Raw genomic sequence first — 13,330 nt, forward strand, 5'->3', positions numbered from 1 at the left:
GAATGACATATAATCTCCTTTTGCCTTCTACATATTGTCTATGATATTGACATACGTGTTTTAGAAACCTAATGTCTATCCTATATGTCTAATTATCTTATGCATACTTCTAGTTAATTAAAGCCAATTTCCTTTGGTATTTCGTTTCTATGTATCACTCGCTAAGATTATAATTTACTTCCTGTGCAGCTAATATATCTTTTAATCTTTCATATTTACGTTTTAAATTTTCATATTTTCTCTTCCCTTGTGAGTGTTTGTGTTTATGGCCTGTAAATGAAACATAAATAATTAAATATTGGAATATTTGCACTTGAAGTTTCGTTTAAATTTTAACTCGAAGCACAGAATAAATAATAGTATAGGTACTACCGTACAGAAATGACACTTCCTACAAAACCGAAGTTTGACAGCGACTGAGGGACGAATCATGCTATCCCTTTCTAATGTACGGCACTATCCCTTTCAGCTATTTAGGGTTGTCAAAATTCAAGTCTTTATCTTATCTGTGCGAAGTTGTGCCAACCCTAATAATTGCTCGGAGCAATTGCTGAGCCGAATGGAGCCGAGTTTGCCCGAAAGGAGGTGTGTCTCCCCAAGGCACTGATTGTTTTAAAGTTATGTCCAAGTATATTTTTTTACTTACCTTGTTTATGTCTGTGTCTTTTAGTTTTATGTTTATGTCTATGACGATGGTTTCTTAAATGTTTTTGATGCTTCATTCTTTTTTGTGAATGTCGCAAAGGAGATACTAACGTCTCGTCTATATTATCTTGATTCTCTCGAAACAGGTCCCCTAAATGAAATAGAAATTAAATTATGAAAGACCTCTAGGTTATGAAGTTTTATTTATTTATTGAATAAATCTTTTACGGCCACTTGCACCATACCACTAACCCGGGGTTAAGCGGTTAAATCTTTAACCCAGTGTTATATTGTACTGGTAACCATGGTAACTCCAGGTTTAACCGGTTAACCCCGGGTTAGTGGAATGGTGCAAGTAGCGCCTAGTGACTTAATTTTATGTAAGAACCTAACTTGGGTGACAGAACTGTAATGTTTATAAGTCTGTATATAAAATATAGGTAATTAAAATCTGTTAGCATTGATTGACGTGTCGATTAGATATTATTAGTGTTTGTCACTAAATAACCTATTCCCACTATCCCTCTCACTATCAGTTATAAAAATATTCTCTTCATCCTAGCCACTTTGAGCAAATATATATCGATCAATTAAATGTTTCAAAAAATCCGACGAAACCTAATGACTTTCTTGTTTTTTATTATTTTTATTGCCCACTATTATAATTATATTCTGATGACTTACTTTTTTTGTGTAATAACTAATATGTATGTTATCTGTCTTTTTCTTCACTTTCACTGTCTACACTTACTTATAATGAATAGAATCAGGCGTTACTTTGCGGAAACCCATATTTAGTAAAACCAAAATATTGCTTTCCTAATCCGCGAAAAGATGCTCTGCTTTTCGCGGATTAGCAAAGTAATGTTTTGGTGTTAATTATACTTACTTACCTAATTCGTCTTCTTTGGTTTCTGGTGACGATATTACGACTTTATCCCCAAATTTATGTATATCCTCTAAATTATTCCTTACTGTTTGGTATATTGCTTGTGACTTTATTATATTAGCTTCAGTTCTAGTCTTTTTGACACGCCGGTTATTTACTGGCATCTTTTTCCTGTGCCTTATTCTGTAAAATGTATCACTATTTGCTTTTTCATAATCTTTTAGATGTTCAGATATTTTTTTGAGGCTACGTCTGTCATATCTGTCCTTTCTGTTTTCTATTATGTCTGTTACCATTAGATACAGGGTTACACCTTTTGAGGTTCCATTTATTCGCCTTATTGCCGCTAAAATAACATTATCAAGTAAATCTGAAATAAGATTTTTTTTTAAAGTAGGTATCTACATATGAAGACATACCTAAATGAGAAAGCTTTCTATTAATAGTTCTAAAACCCCATTTTTGTGCTGTAGAAATTTTAGATACAAAACTATTACTCGGTCTGTTTTTGTCGGCCACTATTTCGCCCAGCGTATTAGTATCGCCATATAGCGGGCCAGCCTTCTGGGCACCTTGCCCGTTGACGACGATCTGGGCCAAATATTTTATTTGGGTTTTTAAGTAGCTTTATATTGTTATGTTTGTTTATTTCTTTCTTTGTTTTTATTAATAAAGCACCCCTATTATGGCTATTATAATCTCACCATGAGCAATCTCCTGGTTAGTTTTGTTTGAATTAGGGAACCGTTTAACGTGGTGCAGAGTACTCTGCATAACCTCCTTTTCAGTCTCGTCGAACGTGTCGTCTAGAATGTTCAGCAGGCCGAGGAGGTCGGTATCCAGTGCCACGTCGCGTATGGATAACTCGTTGTATATTTGGTAAACTCTTGCTGAAAATTATTCATTAGAAAATTTCAGGTACCGAAGAGCGTTTTTCACATTGACTCATATCCGATGATCCTTGGAGAAAGCTGCTGAAGAGTGCCCTGTGGCATCATATCCTTGTTTTTTTGTTTTAATGTTACTTTGCACTAATAAATAAATAAATATAAAAAGACGCTTTTATATTTTTCTTTCTTTGTGGTCGTATCCAACATCCACCCAAGACAGTGAATCTGTGGTGTGGTTAAATAATAAAAAGACAGTGAATACTTCCACTTTTAATTAGTTTCTAAGCTTTATAAGTACCTATAGTGCAAAAGCTCCCAACATTGTATCTCTTTTAAATAATAACATGAGCCATGAAATCGTATTTTTGCAGACATGTAAAAAAAAAACCGGGCAAGTGCGAGTCGGACTCGCGCACGAAGGGTTCCGTACCATAATGCAAAAAAAAAAAACAAAAAAAAAGCAAAAAAAAAAACGGTCACCCATCCAAATACTGACCACTCCCGACGTTGCTTAACTTTGGTCAAAAATCACGTTTGTTGTATGGGAGCCCCATTTAAATCTTTATTTTATTCTGTTTTTAGTATTTGTTGTTATAGCGGCAACAGAAATACATCATCTGTGAAAATTTCAACTGTCTAGCTATCACGGTTCGTGAGATACAGCCTGGTGACAGACGGACGGACGGACGGACGGACGGACGGACGGACGGACGGACGGACGGACAGCGAAGTCTTAGTAATAGGGTCCCGTTTTACCCTTTGGGTACGGAACCCTAAAAAACATAAAAAAATAATAAAAGAACAGTGTGGACGATGGTACATTAAACAATTACCTATACTTATAACTTTAAAATCTATTACAAATAAGGAAATCAACTCACCATGCAATACGTCAGGCGTAGTTGTCATTTTTATAATATTCCGAGCGGCCTTTTTTACAAATGGGATGATCACATCACCGAGATATTTTAATTCACCATCTGCTAATCTGTAAAAAATACTGTATAACTACCCGACTATACAATATATATATATAGTATAGTACACCTACTACATAGTCCATAAATAACTCAAATATCTTCATTTTGGGTGTAATTATAGGACGCAAAGTATATATATTAATTAATGAATACCATTTAGAATATGCCTACAGGGTGTTTGGTACATCGTTTGCCAAATTAAAACGGCAGATTGGTTGAGTCATTTGCTATCTTCCCATGCCTAGAAATTTTTAATTTTGCTAACTTTTTTTTTGTCAGCTCTATGCCAGTTTTTCGTAAATTTCAAATTTTTACTTGCGCTGTAGTAAAAAAAAAACCATGGCCAATTTTTTTTTCTAGGCATGAGAAGATAGCAAATGACTCAACCTATCTGCCGTTTTAATTTGGCAAACGATGTACCAAACACCCTGTATAAAGGTTTTAGAAAAAGGAATCATATTTCTACAAAAAACTCGGTTATCGAACACTTCAAAAAGAACTAGAGTTTCGACTTATAATATAAGAGTTTGGAAAACGGAGTCAAGCAGAGGACTGAATGGGGAATATTAGGCAAAGCTCTGCGTAGGTGGCACCACTAGCACATACAGTAAACAAACCTAATTGACACATCATGCGTCACTAGGTCAATCACATGGCCTACCGTGAAACACGTCAATCGAAAGTTCGGTTTCTGCCTCTCTATCACTCAACTTGCTTATTCGATCGATAGAGAGGCAGATAAAGAATTTTCAATTTTCGCGTTTCGCGATAGGCCACCTGTAAACAAATGTAAACAAAACAAATGTCATACTTAATGAAAACTTGTCAAAAATACTGTTTAAGGCCTAGTATGTATAAGTTACTCTATGGTTTACTAAACAAATGAGTGCTGCACTCTGGCGGCAGATAATTGCAGTAATACTCCCTCATTCGGAAGCTTCGGAAGCGTCACTTTTGTAATCCTCCTGACCCTGCAGGCCCATGTCAGGCAAGATTCCGATGAAAAAAGCTTTGTGATGAGGTTACGTACTCCTTGACATAAGTGACAAACGGCTCGACCAACGCCGGCAATTCGGGGAGGCTTTTGACTGACAATCTTCTGAATAGTTTCCTCAAAAACACTGAAAACGGAACTGTTGTCTCATCCTCGTCTGATTCACTTAGTTGGAATGTTGGTGGTATATATTGTGTTGTTATAGTTGATGCTATTGGTTCATTTGCTGTTGTATTAACCATTTCTACAGTCTGTAAAGTCTCATCAATTGTTTCTGATTTATCAGTTGGTTCACTTTCTGTTTTTGGAGATTCTACTAGAATTGTTGTTGCTGTTGTTGTTGTAGTAGTAGTATTAGTAGTAGTAGTATTAAATGGAGTTATACTTTCTGGTATAACATGTTTGATAGCTCCCGTATTATGAGTAGTACTTCTCATCCATGAGGGGAAAATATCACTAGCTTTAGTAGTTTGAGTAAAAACATATTGGAAGCCAGGTATGTATACTGGTCCATGGTTCCAGTAGTCGTCGACTTTATCGAAGTATTCTGTGGTTTTCCAGTAGTGTGTAATATGTGGTAGAGTCACTGTTGTGACAACATTGACAAATGTTGATTGAATAAGTAGTATAAATATGGCTAAATATAGCATGGCTAAAAACCTAGTACCTAAAACAATAATTCTTGAGTTAGAACATACTGTATGTAAAATAGCCCCACGGGAACTTAATACAAACCCAACTGGCGATGGCGACTGAGGTCATAATGCAATCTCTTTCACTCTTGGTTTGTCTTAACAAGGGTAAAGGAGATAGACCTCAGTCGCCAATCGGTATTGCGGTGGGTAAGTATGGACTTATAGAGCTCAAAAATGACTCCACGGGAATTGTGTCACGAGCCCCTCAACTACTGACTGTAGGTACTACGCGAATATTTACTACGCCAAATATTGTAACATGTTGAATTTATTTTAGGATTTCGTAAATTGTGCCTTATATTATTAAATCTTGTATTTTATTTTTAGACCTTGGTCAGACAATAATGCCACATTTTTTTTTATACACCATAGTGTGAATTGTTTGCACTAATTAACCTTTCATATAACCTTTCAAAAATCGTAGGTTCAAACTTTGGTTGTACTCTAACGGCAAAACATTTTTTTTTTTCAAAAAAATGCATAGATATGGCTATAAATGGGTCAGGAATTCAGGATCCTCTTTTTTGTATTGTCTGCCGTCTGCCTGTCTGCTTTTTCTCGAATAATAATAATAAAATAATATAAAACCAGCATCCTTGGTACAATGCCTCAAGGGCCTATTTTAGATTTAAGCTTAGTTTTTAATTTATTATAGCATTTGTGTTGTAGTACCTCTGTGTATTTAATTATGTAAATAAATAAATATCATCTGGTTTAAATACTTATTGAATATGAAATATACTTAATATGAATAGGATAAATATTGTTATATAAAATGACCTTAACACTGCAAACCATCATTGTCTCCAATAATTTCCATCAGTAGGCTCTACACAGTTGTAAGCTCAGTTTGTCCCTTTTTTTGTTCATTTCACTCACTACATAAAAAGATTTGCAATTGTAGTTTTATGTTCCCACGTATATTTTATATCCTATAGCACAATTTCAAATAAAAAGAGGATAGGGGCAAACCTAGACCCCATTTTCCTCTCGGGATATGAATAGGTATTATAGAAAGTATGTTTACACAATTTGATGTATATTGACCATAGATTGACTTTATTCGTTTTTTTTATTATTGTATGAGAAAACAAAACAACAAATCCTATGCAAAAAATACTCCTAACTCTTTAAAGAATTATAAAATCAATAAAATGATACAAGAAATTGTGTTAAAATATTTTCAATAATTATTGTTTATTTCCAGAGAGAAAATGAGGACTACGTTTGTATGGAATTGCGGTCGTCCACTTTCGACTTAATGTATGGAACTTTAATACATATTTAAATTTGCATACAAAAACTTAATCAGGTCAGTATTAAACTTGAGAACCATAGTTGTACTGGGCTATAGATTGGTGGCTTAAATACGCGAATACCTAACTGTATTTTATAAGGAAAATGCCATTGAAACCAATTCCTATAAAAATATGTCGACATTGTGTTGGTAATGAAATTGTAATATAATAAATAGGTACGTGGGAACATAAAACTGTATTTACTTTAGAATCTTTTTATGTAGTAAGTGAAATGAAAGAGAAATGGACAGACTGAACTTACAACGATGAAACTAAATTATAGGACACAAGGATGACTTGCAGTGTCAAGGTCGTCTTATTAATTACTACTTATTTGTGGCAAAGTTGTTGTTAATATTGATACCCAAGCAACCGAAAGATTACCAAATTCTACATCTATTGTCAAGTGTACTGATAAATCCACTACTCGACGCTAAAGGGTCAATATATGGAACTTGCTAACTACGTAAACAAACCGCCATATTGAAATTGTCAAAGAATGATGAATTTACTAGTGACTTTTGTTTGTTACATAGTTAGCAAGTTCCATAGAATGACACTTTAGATGTCGACTACGAAAATAGCCCGCGTTTTTATAAGAAAACTGATGTATGGAGTTAGCATCCTATCCTTACTTATTTGTCTAATATAATACAAAGTAAATTTAGTAACTACCTACGTAAAAAATCTTGTTGTGAAACGTTCCTGTGAGACTACTTTAGAATATTTTTTTTTGTAACTCAAGGCCTATTGTTGTAGGTACTAGGCTCTTAGACATGTTGTGTTTAGCCATATTCATATTACTACAATCATCACTGACATACACATCAGTGACGCAACCACATGTTACATACTTTTGGAAGACCACAGAAGAATTCGATAAAGTCTACGACTACTGGAACCATGGACCAATACAAATCCCTGGTCTACAAAATATTTTTACAGTCACCACTAAAGCCTTGGATAAGATCCCGCCATGGCTGACTATAAGTACAGAAACACGAGGATATGCTACACCAGCAAGTGTAACTCCATTTACTACTACTACTACAACAACAACAACAACAACAACAACTCCAGTAGAATCAAGTGATGAATCAGAAACAATTGAAGAGACTGTAATAGAGACTGTAGAAAAGGATAAGACTACAGCAGAAACTAAAACAATAGCAACAACTATAACAATAACAACGCAACATAAACCACCAACAATCCAAATAAGTGAATCAGAAGAGGATGAGACAACAGATCCGTTTTCGGTATTTTTGAGCAAACTATTCAGAAGTTTGTCAGTTAAAAGCCTCCCTGAATTGCCGGCGTTGGTTGGGCCGTTTGTCACCCATCTCGAGGAGTACGTAACCTAATCAGAATTCAAAGCTTTGTTCATCGGAACCTTGCCTGATATGGTCCTGGTCACGAGGATTACAAAAGTGACGCTTCCGAACTATAGTTCGTTTTTTTAGCATTAGAAAAAGACTACGCGATCCTGACGTGTCTTTGAATTGAAAAACGCTTTTTAAAAATGGATGGAATGGATGGCAGATATGGTTAAAAATCAGTAACTACTACTTATGAAAGCAAAAGAATAATTGTTACATATTTGCCGTGACTTATTTTTCAAAAGTGTTTTTCAATATAAACAGACACGTCAAGATTGTTTAACCTTTTTTCTAATGCTAAAAAAACGAACTGTAATGTTGATAAAACACTCTAGTCCATTGAGTCCTGTGCTTGAAGACTCGACTCCGTTTTCCAAACTTTTTTATTATAGTCGAAACTAGAGTTGTTTTTGACGTGCTAGATAACTGAGTCTTTTGTAGAATCTTGAGTCCTTTTCAGAGAACTCTCAACTTTTTTTACAATATTTCTAAATGCATAATCTTCTTGTATTCATGGGTAAGGTAAATGATCAACTAAAATTTAAAACTTATATTTATTTTATTTCATATTAATTTAATAATCTCTTATATTTATTTATTTATTACTATGATTATGTTACAGATTAGCAAATGATCAGCTAAAATTTTACATTCTCGGAGATGTGATCATCCCATTTATAAAAAAGTTTGCACGGGATATAAGAAATATGATAACGCCTAATGACCCTGAGGTGCTGCATGGTGAGTTGATTTCCTTATTTACAACTAGCGACCCGCCCCGACTTCGCACGGGTTAACAAATTATACACCTAAACCTTCCTCAAGAATTACTCTATTGATCGATGAAAACCGCATAAAAATCCATTCAGAACAGTCGTTTTTTGAGTTTATCGCGAACAGACATACAAACACACAAACACACGCGGCGGGGGACTTTGTTTTATAAGGTTGGGATTCAGGATTTGATGCCATAGGGTGCTCTAATAGCTTTCTCCAAGAATCATCAGATATTGGATTTTCTAATGAATGATTTTCAGCAAAAGTTTACCAAGTGTACACCGCGCTAGCCAACCGCAGCACGGCGCTGGACGCCGACGTCCGCGGCCTGCTGGACACTTTAGACGACACGTTTGACGAGGCTGAAGAGGAGTTTATGCAGAGTACTCTGCACGACGTTAAACTGTTCCCTAATTCAAATAAAACTGGCCAGGAGATTGCTCATGGTGAGATTATAAATAAGCTTATATCTTCCTCGCGTTGTCTCGGCTTTTTGCCACGGCTCACGAGAGCCTGGGTATGTACCACTTGGCAACAAGGTAATTCAAAAAATTGGGACAGGTTCTAAGTAAAATTGGATTGGTTCAGGTTGAAGGTTTTGGCCGAAGGGGTGGAAGGGGGAAGGGGCTCCCTGACACTGCGGGGTTGCGTAATACATCGCAACCTTCATGTTTTGTAGTTTTTAGTTTTAAAATATATTTTTTGTAATATGTATGCTTGTTTTAAGGTATTTTATAAGGGCCATTAGTTGCCTGAAATAAACTTTTTCATTTTCTTTTAATTTCTACATATTACGAAAGCGACTACGATCTGACCTTCCTGTCTAGAGGGAAAACTAGGCCTCATTAGGATTAATTTATACAATATCAGCATAAAATTTGAGCTGTTCATGCTGCTAATCTTTGTCATATGTCTTTATAAGTAGTATATATAGGCCTACTTAAATAAAATTTCATATTCCAGGTTTACTTGATAATATTATTTTAGCAGCTATAAAGAGAATAGCTGGAACCTCACAAAGTCAAACTCTGCTTCTAATGGTAACTGACATCATAGAAAAAAGAAAGTCAGATGTTAGGCGAAACCTTAAAAAAATATCTAGACACCTAAGAGTTTATGACAAAGCAAGTAGTGATATAGGTGACGTAAACCGTCCAATTCACATATTTAATATTTCGGCATCAAATATTAGAAATTACGGACACAGGATAAAGAAATCAGTAAACTGGAGTAACAAAAATACTCAAACTGATGCTAATATAATGTACACGAAAGCGAGATACCAAGAAGTAAAGAATAATTCAAAGTATATAGGTTATCTTTTGGATAAAGTTGATAGATCGTCATCGGAAACCAACGAATACGAATTGAGTGTAGACAGTGAAAGTGAAGATAAAGTTAAAAGTGCACCAGAACAGACAGATATGGTTCACTTTCGAGTAAACAAAGAAAGCGAGTCATCAGAATATAGTGATTCTGAAGAATTACATAAAATGAGCAATAAAAAAAGTCCTAAATATCAAGGAACACAAAAGGATTCGTCAGGAAATTTCAAACATTCAATTGAACGAAATAGCTATGACAGAGGCTATGATTTTGTGGGATTGGAGGAAAGGATTAAATTTAAAGAGGACAAGAATAATAAAGAAACAATCTTAGTTCCGCAATGGTCATTGACTAAACTTATAAAAGGTCAAGTAGTCAAATTCGACGATTCCATAAACACGAGTAGGTATGTTACATCTCGAACTACTTATTTCAAAGAAAACAAGAATAAAACCATTACCAAGCCCATGACACTAAGCCCGGGAGAAGGCAAGATGAGTCGCTACATTAAAAATGCTATTCCAAGAAAAAATAAACTTACAACTAAATCTTCCCAGTCACACCTAACAAATACTTATAAAAAAATAAATATAAAAATAAAGAAACCGTCCGTCCGTACTTATCCGTCACGTAATCAATCTAAACTTGTCTCTGTGACTACCACTGAGAAAACTAAAATATTAAATAAAAAAAGAAAGCCTGATTATCCAAAAGTTGACAAACACTTAGAGCCAACACAGTTATACAAAGGCAAACCAGTAGCACAAACGAAACATACAAATAACACAAAACAACTTACAAACGGCAAAACTAAAACCTCAGGTGTGGAAAAAAGTGTAAATAAAATAGAAAAGGATGACAGTGATAAAGAATTTATAAGTGATGGAGAAACACCGAAAGAATCTAAAGACAGCATTTCGGATACGGATAGTTCTGAAGATACAGGTAAAATTAATACTCTAAATACTTTGACAGGCAACACATATAATGAACTTGAATTGAAACCCTATGAGTATGCAAATTTAATTCTAAATAAGTAGAATACAACATGACTTTTTACAGTAATTAGTGACAAATACTAAACTAATAAGACATCGATAATAAGCTTCATGACATGACCTAGAGATCTTTCATAATTTAATTTTTATTTAGGGGAAGAGTTTCAAGAAAGTCAAGAAAATATAAAAGAGACAGTAATATCTCCTTTGCGACAAGAAAGAGCGAAGCATCAAAAACATTTAAGAAGCCATCGTCATAGACATAAAAAACGCGGACATAAACACAGTGAGTAAAAAAATATACCTAGACATATTTTTAGGGTTCCGTACCTCAAAAGGAAAAAAACGGAACCCTTATAGGATCACTCGTGCGTCTGTCCGTCTGTCCGACTATCCCCCCCGCCCCTTTATCTCTGAAACTACTGGGCCTAAAATTTTGAAATAATACACTAAATAGTACTTTACCTATACGAGTAGATGACAGGAAAACCTATTAGAAATGTGCAGTCAAGCGTGAGTTGGAGTTATGAACGGGACCCTTGGGAACGCGAGTTTTTTAAATATATTTTTTGTCTTGAGTTAAAGAAGGAAAAGCTTAATAGTTGTCATGCCGACCCCAGGCTCCCATGAGCCGTGGGAAAATGCCGGGACAACGCGAGGAAGAAGCTTCTTGAGTTAAAGAAAACATCAAGTGAGATAAAAAATAGAATATTGAGTTAGGTACTAGTTTCGCTATGAGAATAAGTATTACTTAATCATGAAAATTTTATTTTTATGTACAGTCAAACCCCCTTATTCATAAACGTTTCCATCATACCAATACGTCGGAAAGGGACAAACGATTATTATCGGCTTGTCAACTTTAGCAGACGTTTATGAATAAAGGGGTAAGAATTTAATTTCCGAGCCATTTTGTACTTTGTCACATTGACAATAGTATTAGGTCTTTAGCAAGTTTCATATTGATTGTCACTGTAACAAAGTACGAAATGGGTCGAAAAGTAAATTCTTTAACTGTACTGTAATATTTTTATGTAAATTTACAGGTCATAAACAATCGCATCATAGTAAAAGAAAATACGAAAGTCTTAAACGTAAATATAAAAGATTAAAAGATATATTGGCTGCACAGAAAGTAAATTATGATCGTAGCAGGCAATTAGAAATTAAAAAGCAAATTGATATAAATGTGAAGAACGCAGATATGAAACTCAAACACCCGAAAAGCTTTGATATCAGTAAAAACCCGGCTGCAGAAATAAATGATAGCTCATTTAAATTTAAAATTGAAATTACAACGCCAGCAGTGAAAGAAAATCTTAGATTTAATCGAATCAATTTGTTCTTAGACGACTATGATACTAAAGACGAAATTACTAAGGAAAGCTATATTATCCGTAATAATGGGAATTATAGAAAAGCTTTTCCGCAAAATACTATAGTTGTATTCGACGCGGATGATTCCAGTGACGCAGAAAAAGAATTAAAGGAGAATATACACGATACGATTAGACATATGGATTTTTATAATAACAATGTGTCCAGAAGTTATCACGATGATAATACGTCTACAGTCCGCATCTTAGAATCACCGGAAACGGATGTTGAGGCAGTATTGAAGAGCAACATCTATAAAGCTGTGAAGAAATTGTTGAAAAAGTGAAATGAGCAGAAGATATTTTTGAAGTTGTACAGAATGCTCATAGCCCAAGACAGTTAATTAATAAACATATTTTTATAGCAATAAATAAATAGTTTTGCCGATTGCCTGTACAATTTAAGTAGGTCGCCATGTCATTTGCCTCATTAATATACATTGAAAATACTAGAAAATGTAGCAGAGTTCAAAAAGTAAGAGGTAAGGACTAAAAATACTTAAAAAGAATGATACGCCTCCAGTGTCAGTGATTTTGCACCCTAATTAAGTTGACCCTGAGATCATCTATAGAGAATTTGACTTATAATAGTTATAACACTATTAATACAGATAACAGACACTATAAGTGTTTTCTTTATTAAATAAATGTGCAGATGTAGTGCATAATTATTGTCCATCGTATTTTCACGGAAACGTACGAACGTGTCTTGCTATTTCAGTCAGTCTCGGTACAAAAAGTACTACTGAGATTGTCTGAAGTAGCAAGACAAATACAAACGTTTCCGAGATAATACGATGGAAAACGATTATGCACTACATCTGTACATTATTTTGTAGTATTTTATTCGTCTACTACAATATTTCACTTAAAGTTCGAAAATAAGTTTTTGGCAAAATTTTCATTTTTGGTACAAGCTTTTATCGCTGACTGTACTTTTCTTACGACAGACAACTAATACTCATCGAGACAATTCTAAAAACCCCTAACACAATTTGCGTTGTTTCATCACAGAGTTCCTATGGCCACCTCCTGTCTCCATCATCAGATCAGCTCGATGGTACCATAATATTGCATTGTCAT

General features: G+C 34.6%; 2 protein-coding genes across 3 annotated transcripts; one reads left to right on the forward strand and one right to left on the reverse strand.

Moving 5' to 3' along the window:
• Window positions 1-154: 154 nt before the first annotated feature.
• LOC134802130 (uncharacterized) lies at window positions 155-6,446 on the reverse strand. The gene is made up of 7 exons (XM_063774722.1): window positions 5,874-6,446; window positions 4,435-5,065; window positions 3,306-3,412; window positions 2,239-2,424; window positions 1,539-1,904; window positions 647-796; window positions 155-270 (listed from the first exon to the last, which is right to left on the reverse strand). Exons 2-7 carry the CDS (start codon window positions 5,046-5,048, stop codon window positions 155-157), a joined length of 1,539 nt encoding a protein of 512 aa, XP_063630792.1. The 5' UTR covers window positions 5,049-5,065; window positions 5,874-6,446.
• Window positions 6,447-6,572: 126 nt separating this feature from the next.
• LOC134802220 (uncharacterized) lies at window positions 6,573-12,800 on the forward strand. Of its 2 annotated transcripts, XM_063774810.1 has the most exons (7): window positions 6,573-6,701; window positions 7,151-7,742; window positions 8,393-8,511; window positions 8,808-8,993; window positions 9,511-10,818; window positions 11,026-11,157; window positions 11,918-12,800. In XM_063774810.1, exons 2-7 carry the CDS (start codon window positions 7,168-7,170, stop codon window positions 12,532-12,534), a joined length of 2,937 nt encoding a protein of 978 aa, XP_063630880.1. In that variant the 5' UTR covers window positions 6,573-6,701; window positions 7,151-7,167; the 3' UTR covers window positions 12,535-12,800. The 2 variants fall into 2 exon arrangements, with proteins under 2 accessions (XP_063630880.1, XP_063630881.1); XM_063774811.1 differs by lacking the exons at window positions 9,511-10,818; window positions 11,026-11,157.
• Window positions 12,801-13,330: the final 530 nt, after the last annotated feature.

Source organism: Cydia splendana, chromosome 24 (genome assembly GCF_910591565.1).
Source record: "Cydia splendana chromosome 24, ilCydSple1.2, whole genome shotgun sequence".
Taxonomy (NCBI): domain Eukaryota; kingdom Metazoa; phylum Arthropoda; class Insecta; order Lepidoptera; family Tortricidae; genus Cydia; species Cydia splendana.

What these genes read in the sequence shown, in the direction of transcription:
- LOC134802220 (XM_063774810.1), top strand. Translation starts at nt 7,168, where the DNA reads ATGTTGTGTTTAGCCATATTCATATTACTACAATCATCACTGACATAC. An exon ending in TTTGTCACCCATCTCGAGGA is followed by an intron (nt 7,743 to 8,392) that starts GTACGTAACCTA and finishes ATTATGTTACAG; the next exon opens with ATTAGCAAATGATCAGCTAA. An exon ending in AAAACGCGGACATAAACACA is followed by an intron (nt 11,158 to 11,917) that starts GTGAGTAAAAAA and finishes GTAAATTTACAG; the next exon opens with GTCATAAACAATCGCATCAT.
- LOC134802130 (XM_063774722.1), bottom strand. Translation starts at nt 5,048, where the DNA reads ATGCTATATTTAGCCATATTTATACTACTTATTCAATCAACATTTGTC. An exon ending in TTTGTCACTTATGTCAAGGA is followed by an intron (nt 3,413 to 4,434) that starts GTACGTAACCTC and finishes TATTTTTTACAG; the next exon opens with ATTAGCAGATGGTGAATTAA. An exon ending in TAACCAGGAGATTGCTCATG is followed by an intron (nt 1,905 to 2,238) that starts GTGAGATTATAA and finishes ATCTTATTTCAG; the next exon opens with ATTTACTTGATAATGTTATT.